This window comes from Melozone crissalis, unplaced genomic scaffold (genome assembly GCF_028551555.1).
Source record: "Melozone crissalis strain CALT ecotype California unplaced genomic scaffold, PUWL_Pcris_2 ptg000008l_1, whole genome shotgun sequence".
Classification (NCBI taxonomy): domain Eukaryota; kingdom Metazoa; phylum Chordata; class Aves; order Passeriformes; family Passerellidae; genus Melozone; species Melozone crissalis.
In genome coordinates, this window is record NW_026535786.1 from 7,506,892 (window position 1) to 7,530,154 (window position 23,263).

Consider the following 23,263-nt stretch of genomic DNA (forward strand, 5'->3'; position numbering starts at 1 on the left):
GGCTTGTTCTGTATAATGCCTGCTCCTTTAGTCCTTTGCTAGGCAAAATACTTCACTGTTTCTCACAGCAGAAACAATGTCTGGCTGGAAAAAGCTCACTGCCATAAAAGCAGTGACATCTTTAAATCAAAGCTTTGTGGTGAAAATTGGCACGGTTTAGATAGTCATTTTCTGACACTTGTTTGTTTAACTCTTAACCTAAAACTGTGCTTTCCAGTCTGCAAGCATAACTAAAATTCGTACTGATGCCATACTGAAAATAACTGTAAAAACTGAGAGGTAGTTGAACCAAACTTGGAGTGAAGGAAGTAACCTTTTTAGCCATATACTTATTTGAGAATTCTTATTCAGCAACTGAAAAGACAAAAATCTTGTAATACTAATTACCTGTTACAAGTAAGTAAGAAAGAAAATTTCCAAAATATGTTGGATTTGCTGCTGTAAGATGTAAGAAGACTGAAACCACATTCGAGATTTTTGAGCACAAGAAGTTATGATCCTAAATTTAAATTTTGTTAGCTAAAAAGAAGCTTCCACCCTGAAAGTGAAATAGGGCATGAATGGGAGCTAGCTTTGTCCAGCCCTTTATGAACTTTGCTTTAAAAGTTCCTGCTGAGTTGTTTTTAGACCCCTTCCTTTCAACAGACCAGCCACAAAGTCAGCATTACCACTACAAAATCCAGCATTTCACAGAGCACATCTGTCAGATTCTTGTAAATGGCCCAGAAGTTGTCCACATGGATTCAGACTGACACATTTTAATTCTTGACATTGATGTGCTTAATAAAACATGTCCTGGAAGGCATTTTTAATATAAAAGAAATGATGCAAAAAGTTATTCCATTACAGAATCAGCACATCTTTATAAACAGGCAACAAGGTGGGGCAAGTCAAGATGGTTTTAACAGCAGCCCACAGGTTTCATCCGACTGAAGGGACAATCCCTCTCCCTTTGAGAGATGCAAAGTGGCATGAGGGCAGCACAAACCTCAGCACTCATACCTCTGACTGCCTAGACACAGCTAGATGTGCAAGGAGGATGACAGGGTTAGTCTAGAAGCAGCCAGGCATCCAGATGTGGGGGCTCCTGCCATCTCTGTGTGAATCACAAGCAGGGCTCCAAAACTGGAGTCTGTTCCTCATCACAGAGGAGCATGGATTTAATTAGTTCTTTCCATCACTGTGAAAGACATGAATGAATTACAGTAACATTTTTGCTATTAACTGTTCTGTTGATGAAGCCAAAATATGTGCAATTACAGATCTAAATATAGTCCCTTACAGTTAACAGAAATCAAGCTAAGTAACTCAGGGAGGGAGGGAGGAAGGGAGAGCAGACATCTAAACCCATGCAAAACCCTAACTCCACTTCTTCTGTATGGTAGTACAATTTTACTTTGAAGCAAAGCCTTCCTCAAGAATTTCCATAATATTTCCATTCATAGTTCTACTCAGAAACATCCTAGTTTGAAAAAGGTAAAAATTAAGCAAAAATAATGAATTTATTTACTTCTCAAAATTGTTCATCTCATTCCATCTCTAAATGGCACTGTCTAACAAATCATTCTGTAACTACAATCAGATGTCTGTCTTGTCTGATTTAAAACTTTAAGTGTACTTCAAAATTAGAGATGAGCAAAAGCCAAATAGAAGAGCCCTGTGTTTAATTGCGCAGCAATAGTGCACCAATCCATACAATATCTCCAATATCTCACCCCATACCTATAGGGAGCACATCCAACACCACAGGATACTCCATAGTCTCTTTCCAGCCTTGCTTTTTGCTGGTACTGCCAGCAGGCATGTCACCTCTGTGAACATTCCTGGGAAGGTAAAGCCTCATTGCCCTCCACACAGAAGTGAGAAAACCAAAATATTTTCACTCCAGCACATCAGGCAATGGAAATCAGGTACTGACACATCACCAGAACCACGACTTTTTTTTTTCCCCCCACATCCATAATAAATTAAAGCTTCCTATAAGTTATACTATTTTTATTATTAAGCAAACTATTTTTTTCCTAACTATACAGGCCTGGACTTTTAAAAGCAAGATGGCAGGCATCACAGCAAGCAGCAAGGTGAAGTGTAAATTACGTGAAAAGCTATGTGAAATGTGAAGACTGGTACTAGAAGTGAGAGCTATTTCAAAGGTAAGTTCCCAAAATGCTTCAATTGTTCTTTAGAAAGACCCACAACCGGCCAGTGTCAAAGAAAACAGTGCTCGGCAACAACTTCCAGAGATAAATATCAGTATGTTTCAAAGCTTGTGTCACAGGTTTCCCTGTCTCCATACTGATTTTAGGAGAATATTTTAATCAAATCCAAAATAGCAGAAAGAAGTGCTGACAAGGAGAGGGATAATCCTGTCCTCAATGCTGATACTGAGATACTTCTGCACAGCCTGCAAGAGAGTATCCCACTGAGATTTCTACAGATGCCCTCGATGGGCAGGACGGTAGACATGAACTCCCAGATTTTCCCCAAAAAAGGAAAATAAGTCATCATCAGAAATATGAACTAGTTAGCCACAAACTGCTGTCAAAATCATAAGGCAAATAAATGGGAAAAAAAAAAAAAACAAACATGGAAGAAACCCCTCAATCTCCCTAATATTCATAGAACTAACGGGCATTACTTGAAAAAATAGCAAGCTTTTTAAAGACAGCAAAATGCTTTGAGTTGCCAGCATGCTTTTAATTGCATTTAGAAAGTTAAAGTCTATTGCATGAACTAGACAAATTAAGTCGCTCAAAATCACAATGAAGTTGCTGATTCGCCAACATTTTTAATCCTGCAATTTACATGCTTAAATACATTCTTAACAATACCCTTTTAATAATCAAATACATTCACACTGGCAACTTCAGTACACTGATTGATGTGACAATTTAAAGTACTTCAAGGGGAACATTTGGGTCTCTTGACTTTATATTTTAATGCTGCCAAAACACACATCCTTGTAACATCAAAGAAGTCAAGCTTTGGTGTACACTAAGACTGAGCCCAAGTGCCTGGAAACAAACAGGAAATTCAGAGATTTTTAAGGCCAGAGGGGACTGCTGTGATTGCCAATCTCACTTCTGCACAAAGGAGCCTGTCAGATTTCACCCCTAAATTCCTGCAGCGAGTATTCGGAAACTGAATTACAGCTGAACGTCTGGCCCAGAAACATCCTTAGTGTAAATCACCTAAATCAGGATTAAAACTTAAATAATGAAAAGCCTCAGTTTTCCTTCTGTAAACAGGTAGGATACAGAAGCCTCCCCAGTACATCAGGGTGACACTTTTACAGCACAGCAGGATGAATTATTAGGAATGGAACTCCCCCACACACGTTTCCACCTTTACTACACATAATGCCAAGTGATTCCATGAATGACAAGGCCATTCATTAAAATATTTCAGGTTTGAAATTTCATTTTCTACACTGTCATTTTCGAAAACACAATCACAAAATCCCATTTATTGTTTTTTTCATGAAAATAATTCTGGCAATCTGTGTGTTTTATCATTATTTATATAGTAAGTGTTAACTCATAAGTAATGATTATTCCTATACGGAAGAGAATCCAAAGTCACATTGATTACATCCTCATTTCTGTTTGTAACATTCATTTCTTGCCCTCTCCCCCACATTTTGTATCATCAGATCCAGGGATATATTAGACCCAGGCACATCTGGACAGATGAGCTGAGAAAAAAAAGGTTCCCATGATCCTTACTCTATTCGCATATTCAGAAACTTGAAATTGGTGTCCAGTTTGCAAGAAACCAGAAATAACCTAAAGTTGGTGAGTATTTTCAGAGTAACAATTTGCCTTCATATACTTCCCAATTGTGGTTTGATCACTGGAAGCAACATTTTCCAAAGCTGCAAACACAAACTGGAGGTGAGAAGAGGCCAAATGTATGTTTGTCTTTTCTTAAATGCTGCCCTACTACAGCCTTAAAGACAGTAGTTTTATATTGTACTAAAGCATGGAAATTCAAGCTAATTAAAATCACATTAAAAAAAAAAAAAAAACAAAACACATTCAAATCACCTTCAAAACACAGCTCTCATAACTTGGGTTTTAAAATCAGCCTTGAAACTTTGTTATTTCTTTCTGCTGCTACTGATAGCTGATGTTTATCCGCCAAACGTGTCACAAATAGATAACAGATTAAACTGTGGTTTTCAAATTTATTAGCGTTTGTAAGAGAGGCTTCTGACAAAGTTAAACATCAAGCTTTTCTCTTGGTGCCTGTTCAAAATCCCGGACAGCTGATCTTTACAAAAAAACATTTGAGGCCAAATTTGAAGTAAATCTTAAAGCACAGCATAAAGTTACTTTTAAAAATTATTATTGTAAGTGCACAGATTTTTCTCCCATTTTCAATGCAAAAGAAAAACGATTGCCATTCCCCATGAAAGCATTTTTAATTTGAAATGGTTAAGTACTAGAAATCAGCAATCTAACACAATGAAGACACAATATGAGACATGAAGCTTCATAGCCCACCTTTCTTCTTGACTGGCATTCTTCTTCCTACTTCTGAATCTGGTTGCAAGCACTTATTTACAGGTACTAACGAAGTACTACTGGAACACTCTGCAAGGTCAGGAACTGACTATCTATTGCAGAACACTTTTACAGTTCAGTAAGGAAATGCAGCTCCAATCTTCATTTCTATGAATACTTGCTGTTCCCTTGGATTGGACTTGCGATGCTCTCCACAATTAAGAAAAAAAAAAAAGAGGGGAAAAAGAAGCTTTTTGATTCTTTTTAAAGAGATGCTTTCAATTTCTTTAAAATATATTTGACTCTATAAAAATACAAGAGCAAACGTTCCTTGGCAATATAAAATCTTATTATAACTCCTCTTCTGGCAGCAAAGTTTGAAAATTAAAAGATTTTATGCAATACAATTAAGGCACAGTCCATCTCTAGGCAGCTGTCTCAATACTCCACCTGTACACGCTCAAAAACATATTATTTGCAGGACAAAAACGCCCAAGTAATCCAAATAAGGAGGAAGACAAAAACAATCCAAAGCGCCTCTTTAAGCTCTTTCACTTCTTGAATTAATTTTGCTAGCTATGTATTAGGAGACTACACAGCAGACTGAAAAGATCCCTTTTTCCTCACCAGACAAGAGCCTTCAAATATCACCCTCTTACCCAACAGAAGTCACTGGGCAGACACTTTCATTTTTATTATCTGCAAGCCACCCAGCCTTACGGTCTTTAATGTCCCTCTGATCCTCCCATGTATTAAAAGAGAGGATTGAAACGAGGAAAGCAATCCCTTGACCTGGAATTATTAAAGTGACAGTGCTGCCCACTGGGCACTTGGGCAAAGCAGATTGCTTTGTACTGGAGTCATTTACTTCATGCCATTCTTTCCCTTGCACAGCAGCAGCCACCTCGTGAAAGAGGAATAAGGAGAGTTAGGAGAAGAGCTTCACAAAAGGTTCATTTTCAGAGATAATGAAGTATTAATGAAATAAAAAGCAAGCCATGAGATCAGTCCGGAGTTTCCCACTCAGAAGCGCAGTTGGCTGGCTTCAGTATCAGCCTCTCTCTCTCTCCCCCTTTTTCTGGAAAAACAAAAAGAGAAACAGAAACGGGATAGATTTTCCTCATCTACTTGGTTAAGGAGAAGTCTGAGGAAGGCGGACAAGCTCCGAGCGCTTCCCTTCCCCGCGAGGATGAGGAGCTGCGGCGCACAGGACAGGGCTCTGCCGTGCATCCTCTTCTGGGGACGCGGGACCTGTGTGAAGGGGCGGCTCTGCTCCGCTCTCTGATGCTCGCAGCCGGGATCTGCCGTCCCCGCATCCCTCAGGGGCTGGCCCCCTTCATCCCCTCCCCACTCCACCCTCCCCCAGCTCTCTGGAACCCAAAGGGGTCCGCCTGCTGCTTTCCGAGGCGCAGCAAGGCACACAGGCTGTGTGAAACAAGGGGGCTGGAGGGCTGCCATGGGTGCAGGTGAACTGCCGGAGCCAGGCTGGCTTTATGGACGAGGGCAATTCCCCCCAGGGCTGCTGAGGGACAAGCGGCAGGCAGGAGCGGAGGGGATGAGGGAGGGGTTGGAGGTGGGGCGAAGCGAGACGCAGCCGGGGCGAGGGGCGCTCGAAGGGGGCGGGACGGGGAGGGAGCACAAAGGAGCCGGAGGCGAGGGAAGGGGGCAGCGGGCGTTCCGGGGGCTGAGGGGCAGGTGGGGAAAGGGCGCGGGCTGAGGGGAGGGATCAGCGGGTTACCCCGAGGACTGGGCCCCCCCGCACCGAAGGGGGAGTCCCCGCGTCCCAACCGCCGGTGCAGGATCCGCGCTCAGCCCCGCCGCCATCGAGGAGCCGCCGCCGCCGCCATCCGCCGCCCCGGCAACCAGCGCCGGGCCCCGCCCGCCGGCCCGCGGCCAATCGGCGGCCGCCATGCTGGGCCGGCGGCCAACGGCCCAATCACAGATGGTCTTGGAGGGCCCTGGGTCATGTGAGCGAGCAAGATGGCGGCGCCCACGGGCAGGGCGTGAGGTGGGAGGAGCCATGTTGTAGGCGGCGGGAGCGATTCGGTGAGAGCGGCGGGGCTGTGTCCGTCCGTACAGTTCAAGGTCAGAGCCTGAACCCGGCGGGGAGGCCGGGATGCTCAGCGCGGTGCGGGGGCAGCGAATGGTAGCGGTGGGGTTTGAAGGTCGGGGTCGAGCGGCAGTTTCCCGGCGTGAGGGTTCTGACCTGAGCCGGGCCGCGGGGCTTTGGGAGGGTCCCTCCGCCTCCAGCGGCGCGCAGGGCTCAGGGAGAGGCGCGCGTACAAGGCTCGGGGAGAGGGGGTGCTTTCAGCTCTGTGACGTGCGGTCTGTGGGATCCCACAGCAGGGGTTTGGGGGCTCTCCTCGGGCGGCCTGAAGCGATCCTGCTCGCTCTGCCCGCTTTCTCCGCTGCTGCATCCTGCCAAGCCCCAACCGAAGCGGGCTCGGTCCCATAGGTAGGGCTTAGGACACGGCCTTCACCTTATAACAGCAACTTCAGGTAAGTGTGATTGGCACAGTAAGTCTGGGAGAATTTCCTCTGCACTAAAACGTGTAGGAAAAGAAGCACTTGAATCACTAAACTCCAGGTGTTGTCAAGAGCTGTTGGGAAGGGCTGGCCTCAGGTGGCCACCAAGATGCTCTTATCCCTTTCTGTCCCCTTCAACAGGACAGGGAGAAAGTATGAATAAAAGCTCAGGGGTTGTGGTAAGGACACGAGATCACTCACCAATTACCATTACAGTCAAAACAGTAAACTTTGGGGAAATTGAATATACTGTCAATCAAATCAGAATAGGCTAATGAGAAGTAAAGCCAAATCCTTAAAATGCCTTCCCTCCACCCCTCCCTTCACTGCTGTTTTTCTCTGTCCTTCTCCCTCTTAGAAGTGCAGGGAGACAGGGAATGGGGGTTGTAATCAGTTCACCACGTGCTGTCTCTCACTCCTTCCTCCTTGCACTCTTCCTTTTCCAGTGGGTGGTCCCTTCGACGGGAGACAGTTCTCCAGATTTCTCCAACAGCAGTGGTTCTCACAGGCTGCAGTTCTCCATGAACTCCTCCAGTGTCCTGTCCTCCTGTTGCACAGGGCTCAGTCCGTCAGTAGCAGTGGCTGTTCCAGTGTGGGTTCCCCCTGGGCTCACAGCTCCTGCCAGGAACCCACTGCAGCTTGGGCTCCTTTCCCCATGTGGCCACAAATCCTGCCGGGAGCCTGCTCCAGCACAGGCCTCCCCCTGGCTCATGGCCTCCTTGAGCATCCAGCTGCTCTGGCATGGGATGCTCCAGGGGCTGCAGGGGGATCCCAGCTCCAGCACCTGGAGCAGCTCCTGCTCCTCCTCCTCCTGCACTGACCTTGGGGTCTGCAGGGCTGCTCCTCAAATGTGTTCTCATTCCTCTTTTCCAGCTACTGTCTTGCAACACTTTTTAGCCTTTTTTGACTTCCCCACACACACCACCACTGTAGTGGTTGGGCTTAGACTTGGCCAGCAGCAGGTCTGTCGTGGAGCTGGCTGGAACATCTCTGTCAGACATGTGGGAGCTCCTGGCATCTCAGAAACCACCCTTGCATCCCCCTGCTGCCAAAACCTTGCCACAGAAACCCACTGCAACTGTAGGCTTTCTGATTTATGCCTACAAAGTATGGATTTATTTGGCTGGGGCTTTTTCTTACAGGTCTCTTTAACAGTTAAATCAATTTAAACCTGGAGTATTGCCATGCAAAATAGGGAATGTAGTTGTGATTCATAGTGGCAAAGAGTCTAAATGTTTATTTGATTCATACTGGGGCTAGGTACCTGGGATTACATCTGGGTTTTCTTTTTTCCTTATAATCCAGAACTTCAAGATGACAGGAAGAGAGTTTCTTGAACTAGATTCTCCACAGCAAAGACTAATTTTGGAAAGATTTAAGCGGATGGAAATCATACAAAAGATGTTCAATGAGCTTCCTAAAGCAGATCAGTAAGTGCTGGTAAAATAAATGAAGTGCATCAGACTTTTCAAGTCTTGAAGGCTTTTCTTTTTCCTTATTCTTGTATTACAAATTCTCCTTGCAGTTCCAAAATTAGTTAATTTTGAAGATGTTTGTTGTTGTCCAGAACAGAAGACTTGTTTTATGTTCTTTCAATATGGTTATTTCAGTGCTGGCTCTGGCCCTGCCCCGCTGGTTTCTGGCATGTGCTCCCCAGTGCTGAGGGTTCTGTGATGGCTGATCAGCCCTCACTGGCTCTCAGCATTCTCACAGTCCTGTGCTAGAGCTAAAACATTTTCTAGGAAACTGAAATGTGATTCTGCTGGAGTCATCTTCTGTCCAGCAGGGCTGGCCTGTGGCCAGAACTGAGTGAGCATCATCCTGCTGGTTTCTGCATTTCATTCTGCACCGCTCCCTGTTTCAGGAAGGCGAGACTAAGGTGTCCAGCTGGTGGTGGAGGAGTCAGCTGGAGTCCTGCAGGCTCACCAGCAGGGTTCTGTACAGCACAAAGCCAGCTGAATGCCTTCTGGGCCTCACAAATGACCTTTTGGGTTGTCATACTGCATGTCACTGCAAAACCTTACTGGACCAGAGCTGGTTCTGTTATGAGCCATTTGCATGTCTGTATCAGCTTGGATAAATCTTTTAGAAATAAGAGTAATCAGAAGCTTATTTTATTTATATTCTTTTTAAAATAGGACTAAATTGCTGGCTAAACAAACTGCTGGTAGTAACAGAGGGCCTCCCCACACAGGTGAGAAAGCAAAGGCTGCAACTTTGTGTAGGATCTGCTGCCCTCACATTCAGCTCCCAAAACTCCTCCTTCCTCAGGAGAGCAGGGGAGGGAGACACTCAGCAGTGATGTGGTAATGTCTGGATAGAAACTCTGGACTTATGGATTGCTCAGCCTAGGAAAGAAGTAGCTGCCAGTCACTGGCAGGACTTAGAGCTTGTATCCAAAGGGGAGCTCACTGATGTCTGGAGAGGAAGAGCTACAGTCAAACTGAGAGTTCCTGTTTAGCCAAGCACATGTTTTTAACATGAGGGAGCTCAAACAAAAAGCCACAAACCCCAATTCTTCCATCCTCCTTTTCTTTCGTGCAGTGTAGCAGTTCTGTATCTCACTAAGTAGATTCTGCTGGTCCTGGGTACATTAATTTGCTTTGTTTTGGGTACCTAAATATGCTGCTAAAATTTTAATCTCAGTCCTCCATATTTATTAGCATGTTTGCCTGTGTTTCATTGCCTGTGATTGTAAAGGTAAAATTTGAGTTTTCCTATTCAAAACAAGAAATAGTTGGTGTCCTTGATGTCTGACATTTTTTGTGTTTAAAGTTTTGTGAGATTAGCAAGTGCATCGCTGCAATCTTTTCTGTAGTGCTTAATATTACTCAAAACATTAAAATGTAGAAGAATTACAAGTAGATTGACTTGACTTTTTAAAGTTATATATTTTATTGTATATATATTTCCTCATTTCTTTTCAGAAAACATTATCATTAGAAACATGCTTATAAGGAGAGCTTTAATGAAGTTTCCATTAACTATAATAATGGGGGAAAAAAATTGTAGCCAGAGCTTCTCAACCTGTCACTTCTCTCTTGAAGTGTGTGTAAACTCAGGCACATAACAAAGGATGCTGCCCTGGCTGCTTTTGGAAGCAGTTACTCTCCATTTTGCATCAGTGAGAGATTTATGTCCCTTACCCCTTGTTGCAGGATTTTCAGAAGAGAATTGTAGTGTGGACTAAACTTTTTTACAGTTCTCAGCTGCTGAAACAACTTCCTTCTTTCACAGGAACCTTTGTAATCATGGAAAATACTTCCTAGCAGCAAATTCAAGCTTATGTGGCTTAGCAGCAAATAATTTCTTCAGGAGCATCCTACATGTCAGAAAGGCTTCCCTGGTGTCTGCTCTTCCAATGGCTGTTATTCCATTTATTTCAACAGCAGCAATTTATGAAGCTTTTGTGTATGACCCTTTATTTTCAGGTAAACACCTTTTCATTTCTTTTTTTTTTTTTTTTCTTTTTGAAAGGGCTTTGCTTTCTGTACACAAGGGAACACTAGAGGAGCTTTTTCTCCCTGCAGAAAAGTGCTCTTAAACTATTGTGGTCTTGAAAAACTTCAGTTTGTAAAACAGAGTTTGAAAAACAGAATGCATTGGACAGCAGTGAGTTCTCAAAGTGGAGTGGGAAAGGAGACATATATGTTCATATACGTTTCTAAAAAAGTTATTTTACACATAACTTATTTTCAGCATTTTTCACTCAGACATGTAAAAGTGACTGCAACAAAGCAGTGCAATTTCCCCTCATCTGTACAATTTCATTTGAAGGTCAGCTTTCGAATGATAAATTCTTCATAGGTTGGAGTGGGAGTGATTGTTTTTTGGTTTGTCTCAGTTTTTCTTTTGGGACTGTTCTGTTGTTGTTTTGGGGTTTTTGTCGTTGTTTTTTAAAAGAGTTCTCCTTTATAATTTTTTGGATACCTGTAGAGCTTGGAAGTTTCTCTCAAGAGCCTGTTTTCAGGTTCTTGCATGCAGCTTATAAACTGATGTGGTGGAGGATGTGTAGATGTTGACGGTGAAATACGGTTTGCCATGCAGGTCAGCTGAACTGTGAGGTCTGTGCTGTGATCAGAGGAGGATTAGTAGGTGCTGTTGTGGGTGGTTTCTATCCCATTTTCCTGGCTATCCCCTTGAATGGAAGCCTTGCAGCCAGGTACGTCTTATCTGCAATGTATTGAGTGAAATGTATTTATGGGTAAAATGTTCTGCTCTCAGTGTAAATTCTGTAGATATTTGATCTGTGCGCATTTGACTTCTTGTAGACATTTAGGATGTGGAAGGAGATATACATTAAGGTCATCTAATTACAAAATGAAGTTTGTAAGAGCTACACCAAAGTGAAATAAGATCTGCAAAGTGATCCGTGGGGAAGCCCTTGTGTTTAGCAGGAGCCTTCCAAGTTTCCCAGGCTGTGCCTCGGTGTGTGCAGTGGTGGCTGCCATCCTGCCACCACTGAGGGTGGCCGGACAGCCAAGAGACCTCAGTGACCCTGGGCAGTGCCCAGCAGTCAAAGCCCCTGACAGGTGTCATTCTGTGTAGTTCAGAGCACAGCAAGGGCAGGGCAAGGTTTAGTGAGACCAGGGTATGGTCAGGATGTTTTAAAGCATTTATGGAGAGAGCTCAGTACCACCAGGTGAATTTAACATAGGAGAAGAGAAAATTACCATCTACATAAATCTTTATGTTAAATCTTGACACTTACATGGATAAAAAAGTTTATACCATTGTTTCTGTTGTTTAGGTATATGTCAACTCCCTTGCCAGGGAAAGAAAACCTGTTACGCTACTGGCTCACAACTTCTCAGCCTGTCTTCAGAAAGATGAGTCTGGGCATACTGGTACAGGCTCTCACTGGATTGTATCTTGCCACTAAACAGCACGGAATATATATCAAAATGCTGCTGCAGATGAACAGTAGCAGGGATCCTGAGGAGCTACCTGAGTGAAGTAAAGCAACTTTTTCATTGCCTTGGATAAGTAACCATAATAAACAAGAAAAAGAAGTGTTGCTGTGTCTTTTTAATACAAAACCAGTCTCTGCACTGGCATTTTTTAAGTTTTGAATTTAAGTGCAGGTTAAACTTTTCATTACGCCCAGTTTAGTGTACATACTTGAATAGCAGACAGGTGTGTTGCTTTGGAAATGGGAGGCAAGAAAGCATTTATAGTCCCTGCTTAATGTTTGGTTCTAAGGTGCTGCTACAGCTTTTAGAAGCTGTAAAAAAATGAGTATTCTTGAAAAAAAGGTTTTTCCTTCATAATGCAGACCACAGAAATTTATTAAAAAACCAAAAAGCCAACAAAACAAAACCAAAAAAACAACCCAAAAAACCCCACAACTAAAAGAGGGAATATCAAGGAAGGTTTTACTAGTGATCTACTCAAAATGTATTTTTCTCCCTTTTCTCCATTCAGCTAGCACAAAACTTCTGTCACAAGATTATCCCATTTACACAGTTAGATGGGTCACACTGTGGAGAACACTTCTATCACAGAGCAATCAGGAGTGATAGTCCTGCCAGGCTTCCCAGCATATCAAAAAAACAGCCTCTGGCCTTGTAACCATTTTGCCTTGAAATTAAGCCTTTTCCTGAAGGATGGGGCTGTGGTGAGAGGCCTTTGAGGGCCGCTGCCATTACTGGGGAATCTCAGCTATGTCTAAGATCACTGGCCCAGAGTAATGCATTTATGAGTCAGGTGTTGTCTTCACACTGGTGGCTATATGTTATAGAGCAATATAAATTGCAGCTCTCCTACTGCATGAGGTGTCCTTAGTGTATTCTGCAGTCTGAGAGCTAAATCAGGAATTCTTCTACAGAAGCAATACTCCCAATCTGAGTATGGTCTTAACCCGCCATAGGTGGAGGCTGGCTTCTTCTCTCAGGCTAAAAGTGACAGGACAAGAGGAAATGTCCTCAAATGGTGCTAGGGGAGTTTGAGGTTGAACATCAGGAGGAATTTCAGGAATTTAGTTTCAGAAAGGCTTGCTGAGCATTGGAATGGACTGCCCAGGAGGTGGCAGGAGTCACCATCCCTGGAGGTGGATGTGGCACTTGGTGCCATGGTCTAGTCAAGGAGCTGGTGATAAATAAAGGGTTGGACTTGATGGTCTTGGGAGTATTTTCCAAACCTAAATGGTTCTGTAACTGTAAAAGCTGTACAGTTCGTGGTCAACAGTCACTTCAGTAAAATTCTAGCATCCCTGATGCACATGGAAATATTTATTAATGAGAATTAAGAATTCAACATTGAGACCTTTAATTGAAAGGAGTTAAAATTTATGCTGTAATGCTGATGAAAATATATTGAAGGAGTTTCATCATCTTTATCTACCTTTTCCTTCAAAATGGGTCATTACAGCAGGAGCATGACACATTCTTTATCTATACCCAGGAGCAGCAGCAATACAGTCTCTGTTAGGTAGAGATCATTTCATTTTCTTGATTCAAACTGTTGCTGTGTCACGTGGTGTTCCCATCTGCCTTACCTTAATCACCCCGACTGGAGATTCCCAGGGACCAAGTATTTTACATGACAGTGCATTGTCATATCTCCGGAAGCCACCAGACTTTAACCAACAGAACCACTTACCTGTGATAATAAAAACATAAAATAAAGGTGTTATTGTGCAATAGTATCTTTAAGAATGACAATGATTGGCTCATTGATTATTGTGTTTAACATTATGTAGTTAAAAATACTATAAACAGATTCTAGTGCTTATTAAAGGGCAAGATTCAAAAGGATCTTCCCTTCCAAATACTACTTTCATTTTGGTATAAATTGAAGTGATAATTTATCCTCAGTCACCAAAATGCATGTTCTGATGTTTAGTGGTCTGACCTGGACAAACCACATCCTTTTTAGATACTCATTTCTTCAAGTGAAAGGTGAAGATTGTATATTAAAAAGTTACATTCCTCAACATTTTAGTAAGTTGCAAAGACTGATGGTTGTTCCCAGCATCACTGATGAGCACACAAATTGCAGGCGTGTACTCTACATGTTCAGTACTAGTCACATCAAAGGTCAGCTGAGCACTCCTGAGACTAGGAAGGTCTAGAAAGGTGGTGTGTTCATGAACAAGGAAACTTTTCAGTTACACCTTCTGTACCTCTCCTGAAACTGATGAGGGGAAGAAGTGTTCTCAGAGGCAATCAATAAAATCTGAAATTGTTTCAGCATTCCACAGGACAGCAAGATGCTACCCCGGTTCTGGCATGCACACATGTGGAGGAGCGCCTACACAGGAATCTGGGACTGTTCCTTCCATTCCCTGTTTCATACACAGGATATGACCTATCACCTGCAACCCCCAAGAACCAGTCCTCGGCCTCTGACAACTGTAATAAACTCCCCACAAACACTGAGAGACAACAGGTGTTAGTTGGATCCTTTTTTCCACCACTGTGGTAAAACAAGCCAGGCACAGGCTACATATCCCACAGAAAGGACTTCAGGCTACTCCAAGTCTGAACTATGGCCAAAAGAATGCCAAGAATAGCTACAGATAAGAGCCAACAGAAATACTAAAAAAAGCTCCACTTTTTTCTTGCAGATGCACCATTCTAAATGCTGTGTCATCATTACAATGTATTCTACTTCTCCTGCAAATCCTCCTGGTACATGTGCAAGTCCTGCCCTTGGCATCCTCCTGCTAATGAGCACAGGCAGAATTATTTCTCCACATCTGCATATCCCACTTAAACTGGGTGGAAAAAATGTAGAATCAGCAGCTGGCAATGTGCAATTTTTGCACAGGGTGTTCTTTAAACAGAGTCTATTTGAACGGCTCCCATACCTAACATATCCTTCAGACATTTTACAGTGTAACTAATAGTAATACAGCCCTATAACCAGAATAATGCTGATTCCAGAAAACCTCCTTAACTACAAACACCAGAAAACACAGCATTTTAAAAATCAGTAAATGTACAAAGGGCCTTTGGATTTTGCCAAAGATCTCTGTGTTTCACAGGGAAAACTGATTACAATTTTGACAAATGGGATGAGAAATCTGATTATCTGGAAATGCCAAGTGCTGGAACATGGCTCCCTGCATTTCCTTTGATATCATCTCTCCAGGCAGCTAACTTACAGAAGCAGCAATTTATTTTTAACTCCCAGGTGCTGCAAAGCTCTTCATAGGAAAGAGAAGTTAATTTAGAACACTACCAAGAGTCACAGCACCAGGATCAAACTCCAGAGGACTAAAGGAGAACTGAGCATGAAATTGTTTCTTATTTTAAAACTAAATAGTCTTCAAGTGACTCTGTTGAGAAGAAAAGAAGGGTCAATGCAGGTAGCATAGCTGTGCAGCTGAACACTGGCAGCACTTGGTTCTGTGGTACATACAATTTACCAAACACATTTCAGTGCTGAAACACTGAATTTTCTACAACTAGATGCCAAAAAGGCAGAGCCAGTATGCTTTTACATTTTTATGCAGTACTTTTTGTGAAATGCTCCATTTCATCAAGCTGCAGACAACTTTCACTGGAATCCCCTCATGCTAGAAAGCCAGTGCACTATTTTAAACTGTCCTCTACAAATAAAGCATTTAAGATGAACAGAAATCTGAACATACAGTACATGGCCCACTCCAGAGCCATGACAACATTCTGTCCTTCCAGCACTGTCAAACCTTTTGTTTTAAACACTCATTCTGGTGCTTAGTGTGGAAACAGCAATTTGATGAAAGATTGTGATTCAACAGCATGTAATTAACCAGTCATGAAACTTCTGAGCCTAAAAATAGAACAGAAAGGAGGAAGATGCCAATAAACCACAGAAGGGTTCATGTAAGTATTTTACTCCTCCATGGTACATTGATCAAATATATCCATATTGATAAAAAATTAAGAACTATGAAATACAGGAAGTGCTGATTCTCAGAAGTACAGCTCTATCTGCACTTCAAGGAATAACACCTTTGTGTTGTCCTCACCACAGGATTACCTTTAAAGACAGAAGAGCAAGAACATTTCTCCTGCACACCCTAATCCATTTTATCTTGTTTTCCAGCTGATGACCCAGAGATACCAGCAACATTTTCCCTTCTGTTTTACCACTTTGTTAAAAGAACCAAGTCATTCATGAAAAGAAAAAGATGAAGAAAACATTTGAGCCCATAAACTGAAAGATCAACAAGTCTGATTTTATTATGATATTGTATTCTTATCTGAATGGCACATAATTACAAAGAAACATTTACAATATATTTTCAAGTATTAAGTTATGTCATTTCAAGGCTTTCACTTCAAAAAGCTACATTAATAATACACCATACAGATAGTACAGTTGGTTAGTTTCAAATAACTTCCTCCCTTCTATTTGGTTTAAATATGATTCAGTAGGCACTAGAAATGCCTGCAGCCACTGACTTTCTTGGGACTTGACCTTGTTCTTGTACCACAATACATCAGTTTGCATGTGAGAAAATCAGCTGCTCTCAGACACAGCCACAGGTCGTGTCACGACAGAGCATTGTGCAGGTTCACAGCAGAGGCCAGAAGAACTGTCCCTGGCCCTGCCATTCAGCAGTGATGCGACAAGAAAGAATGCATATTCAATTAACTTAAAAAACACTCCTACACTGAAGTAACCATAAAAACGCCACTGGAACATCCCATGCTTGCTACGTTAGTGTTTCTCTTTTCCTCAAGCACATTAACTGAAAAATGAAGCATGTTCATGAGGTCTGAGCTAGGCAGGTTGAAATTAGGTTGAACCTAAATTATTTCCATTTTGCCTATCAGTCAGTGCAGGTCCTGGTGGTTAACTCTGATTCCTGTGCACTGGTATAACCCCTCAGTTAGAGCAGAGTCACCCAAGTTAAGACTGAAACTTTGAACAGCCCTGTTGATGCCACCACAGAGGTGTAAGGTCACACATATCCCACTAAATCTCTTTTGTGCTGGCAATATCCCCTGAACAGATGGAATTCTGCATACAGTGGAGTAAAACCTGTTTGACAGACTACTGCCTTTTTAAAAAATCATCTCAGATGACAGTAAATAATCCCAGCATTCAACTTCTTTTTTTAACCAAAGACAGCAAAAGCCCTGTTACCTCTTTATTCTCATTTCTTATACTACCTTTTAAAATAAAGCAGGAAATGTGGCCAGCAGCTGGTCCCGTCTCTTCTGCCCCAACACAGCTGAATCCACTTTAGCATAAAGAAAAACAAGGATGCTAAATACACATATACTTTATCACACAGTGATGTTTCACAAAGAAAAATCAATCTCCTTTTCTACTGATGAACACGTGACAGAGTCTAGCACCAATAAAGCAAATGACAGGGAGAAAATGCTTTCACCTACTTAGCCTTAAACACAACATTTAAGGCTTTAAGAAACAAGACTTCAGAAACACTAAATAGCATCATTTCAAAAAAATTTATAAATTAATCTGTTTTAGAAAAGTATTCTTTGTGAAACCTCACTTTACATATTATCATTTTCACAATCCATCTTCCCCCAACTGACATACATTTAAACAACCTAAACATTATAATACAACTGAAAGAAAGAACCCATTCATCTTTTGTGATAGGGAGAAACACTGACTACTACAAGAAAACACACACTATTTTTTGTCAAACTATTTTTCCTCCTATCTCAGGAGCAATTATGGAGCATTTTTCATATCATTAGCCTCAAGACACATATTTGCTCATCTCCAAACGGTGCTTAATTATATCAGGTTATAGATTTCTGGATACTGTAAGAGGCTGAATTAAGAACTCTACTGTAGAGTTAAGCACATGCATATACATGCAATATTTTTAAAATTTAAAGCTACTCTGAAGTAACATAGGAATTTCAGTGTGCATGGGCACAGAGATTTACTTATGGAAAGTAAAGTAATGAGTTACTTCGATGCACTGATTCTTCAAACCTAATTCTCCTCAGAGGTCCATGCAAGAGCAACTCCTCTATGTGAGGGTTCCTCTGCAGTGATTTAACCAGTGCTCAGGCTGTTTCATCAGGTAAAACTCTGCACTGTGAATTAGAGCAAGCTAGAGAGGGGCTTTTGAATGGTTCTGTGCATCCCTAACCCTAGACAGCATTTTAAACCATCAGGTCACAATTTCCTTTCCTTTTTTTCATTCAAAAAGCAATTTACTTAGACTTTTGGGACAGTCCCCTATAATAAAAGACTATAAATGCCACATCCCCCTTATTAGCATGTTTTCCTTTTTCCACTCATCACATACTTGGTTTAAAAGGAAATTTTTATTTCAAATGCATGAGCAGTTTTTTAAAATTCAAAATGTAGGTCCTGTATTGGCTACTATGCAGCCAATGTAGTTGTTTCAAAAACGAAAAAAGGAAAACAGCTAATGAGACTGATGTGATTGGAACCTTTACTGTAATTGCCATCCTAGAATTGCCATTCTAGCCTCTGCCAGAGCTAGAAACGCTTTGGCAGAGTAGGCCAAGGACCAGAGAAACCATTTTCTGAACCAGTCATTACGAGAGACTGGGATAAGCAAAGCAAGCTGTCTGATACCACATTATGGGAATATATTGATCCTTACCAGGTTGCGAGGTGGAAAACGACTGTTCTTTAACCCCTACACAACGGAGCCTGGCAGGGCAACCACCTAAAAGAGAAACTGTCAGAGAGGTTTTAATAGTAATGTATAACTGAGATGCAGTACAATTTTATATGCATGCTTTCTTTTGCCGATCATTACTATTTTCTTAAGTCTGTCCAGAGACGATGTCATAATGGAGTTTTTGTTTGGTTTTCTAAGCAAGCATTTTCGGCTCCTCAGGATAAGCAGGCTAGACATTATCTGACTCAAGACCGGATAGTCAGCATTATCTTTACTGCGAAGCGGAGCCGAGCACACCTTCATGCATCAAGTCGGCATGATCTTTTCACCCAAGTGCTGCGAACGGGCTCTGGCGGCACCTCCGCGTGCGCACCACGCGCGTGTCAGTCTGCACGACCACTGTCGCACTGCTGCACGCAGCTCCGCGCGACTCCCATCGCCAAACAGGCTCACACCACTACCGTCCACATGCCAGATTTACAGGACCTTAAACCAAGGCCACCGTCTGGCTCCCAACGTGCCGTTCGAGAGAATTTTTCTTACCCTGGCCACTTAAGTAAGCGCCAGGTTCCCCACCTTTGCATCTCCCCCAATACCACCCCATCACCACTGCATGGATTCTTTTCCTGCGCACCATCGCCTGCTTCCTCCGCCGCGACGCGAGGCCCTTACGGGTGAGAACCCCACGAGTACTTGCAGCAGGTACTTGACCCTACATTTTGAAGGAGGCCGCTGCCCGCCGAGCACAGATGGAGCAGAACTCCACCGACACCTGATCCCGGTCCACGTGCAGGCAGATCCCGCCGGGGGCCGCCCACTCCTCCTCCGTCTCAGTCACCGCCGCCGCCTCCTCCAGCCCGCGGGGCCGGGAGCTGGGCAGGGCGTAGTCGTGGTCGCTGCTCTCGCCGGAGGGCTGGAGGTGCTGCTGGGGGCGGCGGGGGCTGCCCGTGTCCCTGAAGAGGCTGGTGCTGAGCTGCAGCCCGCCAGCGCGGGTCCCGGCCAGGCGGCTCAGGAGCTGCCCCAGCGCGCTCTGGTTTGCCAGCACGGCCCGCAGGTAGCTGCTCTCCCGCTCCAGCTCTCGCAGGCGGCGGCTCAGGCCGCGGTTGCGGTCCCGCAGCTGCCGGTTCTCGGCAGCCAGGCCCTGAAGGCGGCTCTCCAGCCCCAGCACATACTGCTTCTTCTTCAGCCGGTTCAACCGCGCCGCCGCCGCCGCCTTCAGCCGGCTCCCGGCCCCGCCGCTCCTCCGCCCGGGCGCCGGCGGCCGCGGGCCCTGGCCCGGCGCGGGCAGCGGCTCCGGGTCCCCACAGAAGCAGTCGCTCAGCTCCGCGTCCAGGTCCCAGTCCGGCCGGGCCGCCTCCAGCAGGTCTCCCAGCTCCAGCCCCGGGAACCAGTCCTCTTGCTCCCACACCTCCAGCGGGCCGCCGGGCGCCTCGGCCTCCTTCTCCTGCCGCCGCGGCTCCGAGGCGCCCGGGGGCTCCCGCCGCGGCGGCGGCTGCGGTTTGGGCCGCGCGGGGCCCGGGTCCCCTTCCCCGCCGCCATCCCGCCCTCTCGGGGCCTGCCCCGCTCCGGCCAGCGGCCAGACGGCGCCCGAGGGGCTGGCCCCGCCGGCCGAGGCCGCCAGCAGCTGCGTGAGGCTGTGGCGCATGGCGGGAGCGGGGCCCGGCGGGACGGGACGGAGCCTGAGGGCAGCGGGCGGTGCGAGGCTGCGGCCCGGCGCTCCCGCCGCGGGGGCTGTCGGGAAGCGGCGCGGGGGGGGAGCGAGGGCAGGAGAAGCGCCGCGCTACTGCGCCCGCGCGCGGGAGAGCGGCGTGAGGGAATGCGGGGGAACCGCCGCCAGTGTGTGGAAAATGGAAACATTTCCTTGAGAGAGGAAGTTCTTTGGCGTTTGACCTTTGTATACCTTCAAGCCCAAACCACGAGAAGGGAGATCCGTGGAACAGCGAGCAGCCAACGAGCTCTAAGGGATCTTCAGGTGTTAGAAGGACAAATGAATTGTCACTAGGATTGCCTTGTTAAGGTTTAGAGCTTAACGTGTTTCAATGACCTCAGACCTAGGGGGAGGTTAACAAAGCCTGGGAAGAAGGATGTACTGCTGATAGTGGACACAAAGAATGCAGAATTTGCGGACCACAAGGACATCAGGCAGAACTCCCACGATAAGGAATAAATTAATAAACCCAATTCTGCAACTGTGCTAAATCAGTTCCGACTGAGTAAAACATAATTCCAGCAGGGGGATATCCCAACTACCAGCTCATGGACTACCGACCCCAAAAAAAGAGAAAGATTGAGCATGCAAACTAATCAGCAAGAGAGAATAATTAACTAATAGAATACTAATTAATAAGATAATTAGGTAACTTATAGCTTCTAACACCAATTCCCTTGTTTGCTAAAACATAAATAGTAAAAAGTTTCAATAGTCGGTGTGTTTGATTTGTGGAATACCACCAAGTACCCAGGCTTGTGCAAATCTGAAATAAACGAATGTCTCGCATGAGTAATTCCTGGCTTGTTGCACACCAGGTAACAAATCCAATGTTTATAGAGAGCAGGGTGACAGGTGTGGGAGGCTGGGCCTGTAAGGGAGATGTGTGTGATTTGGGGGAGGAGAGGTGTGTGGGAAATATGCAGGAGGGGCGAGTGTGAGTGATGGGAGTGCAGGAGGGAATGGGGGAGTGACAAGGGGTTTGTGTGTGGGGCAGTAGGGGGGAAGGTCTCTCACACATAGCTATTGCCAAAGGGTGGGAAGGGGATTCCCTGAAGAGTGCAGAATGTGGGGTCTTTCCCACCACCCCATGGCTGTGGCTGGGGCAGAGCCCTGTGGGGCTGTTCTGTCACACAAGTGAGTGAGTGTCCCCTGCCCAGATTTAGAGTATTTAGGCACCTGGTTTCAGGGTCTCTTGCAGTGACCAGAGAGATACAAGTGCTCCTCATCAAGGGACTAATTCAGAGCAGCCAGCTCTCAGACCAAGGGCATAGTGTGTGACATGAGTCACTTGGGGTTTACACTGTAGCTGCCAGCACTGAGATTAATGAAACGTGTGTGTGGGGTGGGCACCTCAGAGCAGGGGAGTATGGTTAAAAGGTAGGAGAATGTGGTCCATGAAACACCTGTGGAATGACAGTTGTAGGAGCCAGGATGAGAAGAAATGCTGCGGTTCGTCACACAGCAGGTAGTAGAGCAATACTTCTCATCTCATTTTGCCTGGGTTCAAGGGCTGTCCAGAGTTCAGAAGAAAGGCTGCTAGCAGCTGCTGCTTATGTAGAGTCACAATCACAGAATGGTTTGGGTGAAACGGACCCTAAAAATCACCTAGTTCCAACCCCCCTGCCTTGAGCTGGTAAACCTTTCACTAGACCAGGTTGCTCAGAGCCCCATCAGCCTCACACTGAACACTTCTAGGGATGGGGTCATCCACAACTCCTCTGGGAATCCTGTGCCAGAGCCAGAAATCACATCTGGTTCAGCCAGTCCTTGAGCTGGTCACTGGCCTCCAGACCTGCTGCTTCCGATCATTTCTGTAAATGATCTCAATAGATACCAAGTCTGATACCCTGCTGTGGCTTATAGATACTCAGGCCCAAGAAATACTCAATCCCTTTCCTAGATTCTTGAGTTATGTGGCAAAGAACTTGAGATACTCTGGAGGCAGCTGCAGCTGCCTACAGCCCAGGTGGGGGATGCTGTTTGGCCCCTCATGGTGGTTGTTTTGGGGTTTGCTTTTTTTTTTTTTTTTTTATTGGAGACTTAAAGAACAGAGCTGAAATTCCACAGCAAAAATCTTCCTTCTTGCCTAGGAGACCAGCAAGAGAGAGTGGGAGGTCTCTGGATCCCACAGTGCTGATAGCAAAGGTTTTTCTTTTTGTCAAAAGCTGCCAGACGTGCACAAAATGGAAGAGTGTATCACTAATATTTAGCTGCATGAAACAGCTAAAAACAGGAAAAACACCCTGGTGGAACATCTAGAACATTGTCCAGTTCGAAAGAACAGATTGAAATAATGCAAAAGTCTTGACAATTTATTCTGAGCTGAGTGGGGATATAAATGCTACTCTGGCATTAAATAGAGTTTAAATGACTGCAGAAATCTGTAAGACTACTAGAAAACTACAAACAGTAGTTTGCTTGAGAATCAGTTGTCATATGATATTATTGGATTATCTGTTAAGTTGCTGAATTTAGAGAATTGCAGAGATATTGTAAGGTAGGATTTTCTTGGAGCCTCAGAGCCTCTTACGTTCCCAGCCTCTGCTGAACTTCAAAGCAGAAGCAAATACAAAAGGCTGAGAGTTTGAGCTTTTGGTCATCTTGAAAAATAAAATGGTTTTAACTAAAAAAAAAAAAAAGAAAACTTATGATTCAGCAGAGGTTAGTACCAAATAAATCAAATTCATAGTTTATGTTTTCCACCCTAATCGTCCATGTCACATCATTGACTGGTTCAATGATCCATGTCCAGCTGTAAGAGTGTAGTGATTTACTTTCATAAAGGCGTAATGACAAAAAGGCTACAGAGCTGTCAGTGGAGGACGGTTCAAGATGGTGAGGACAGTACAAAGAAACCAGAGGATGGTCCCATGGAGAGGAACAAAATTCAGGCGTGTGTTACCACAGAAGCACCTGTTGAGAGGAGAACAGAGAAAAAAACTGCAG

The 23,263-nt window shown here is 44.5% G+C and overlaps 3 protein-coding genes across 8 annotated transcripts in view; 1 reads left to right on the forward strand and 2 right to left on the reverse strand.

The window, feature by feature from the left end:
• Nucleotides 1-6,349, reverse strand: part of DLG2 (discs large MAGUK scaffold protein 2) — a 983,561-nt gene extending 977,212 nt beyond the window's left edge. For 2 of the 3 annotated variants that reach the window (XM_054269774.1, XM_054269773.1), the window contains exons 1-2: nt 6,244-6,348; nt 4,506-5,583 (exon numbers count right to left, since the gene is read on the reverse strand). In XM_054269774.1, the coding sequence (XP_054125749.1) occupies nt 4,506-4,524 (19 nt within the window). In that variant the 5' untranslated portion in view covers nt 4,525-5,583; nt 6,244-6,348. Of the gene's footprint in view, nt 1-4,505; nt 5,584-6,243 lie in introns of all 3 variants that reach the window. The other variant, XM_054269787.1, reaches the window with a different exon arrangement.
• A 102-nt stretch (nt 6,350-6,451) lies between these two features.
• On the forward strand, nt 6,452-12,536 carry LOC128932984 (transmembrane protein 126A-like). 2 transcript variants are annotated; one of them, XM_054269820.1, is made up of 6 exons: nt 6,452-6,551; nt 6,849-7,004; nt 8,337-8,461; nt 10,269-10,462; nt 11,079-11,193; nt 11,782-12,536. In XM_054269820.1, the coding sequence occupies exons 3-6, from the start codon at nt 8,346-8,348 to the stop codon at nt 11,984-11,986; spliced, it is 630 nt and encodes a 209-aa protein (XP_054125795.1). In that variant the 5' UTR covers nt 6,452-6,551; nt 6,849-7,004; nt 8,337-8,345; the 3' UTR covers nt 11,987-12,536. The 2 variants fall into 2 exon arrangements, with proteins under 2 accessions (XP_054125795.1, XP_054125794.1); XM_054269819.1 differs by having other exon boundaries at nt 6,462-6,590.
• A 551-nt stretch (nt 12,537-13,087) lies between these two features.
• On the reverse strand, nt 13,088-20,251 carry CREBZF (CREB/ATF bZIP transcription factor). Of its 3 annotated transcripts, XM_054269817.1 has the most exons (4): nt 19,323-20,251; nt 18,586-18,663; nt 17,138-17,208; nt 13,088-13,631 (listed from the first exon to the last, which is right to left on the reverse strand). In XM_054269817.1, exons 1-2 carry the CDS (start codon nt 20,249-20,251, stop codon nt 18,615-18,617), a joined length of 978 nt encoding a protein of 325 aa, XP_054125792.1. In that variant the 3' UTR covers nt 13,088-13,631; nt 17,138-17,208; nt 18,586-18,614. The 3 variants fall into 3 exon arrangements, with proteins under 3 accessions (XP_054125792.1, XP_054125791.1, XP_054125793.1); XM_054269816.1 differs by lacking the exon at nt 13,088-13,631 and having other exon boundaries at nt 16,177-17,208; XM_054269818.1 differs by lacking the exon at nt 13,088-13,631 and having other exon boundaries at nt 16,177-17,208; nt 19,241-20,251.
• Between the last annotated feature and the right edge of the window lie 3,012 nt (nt 20,252-23,263).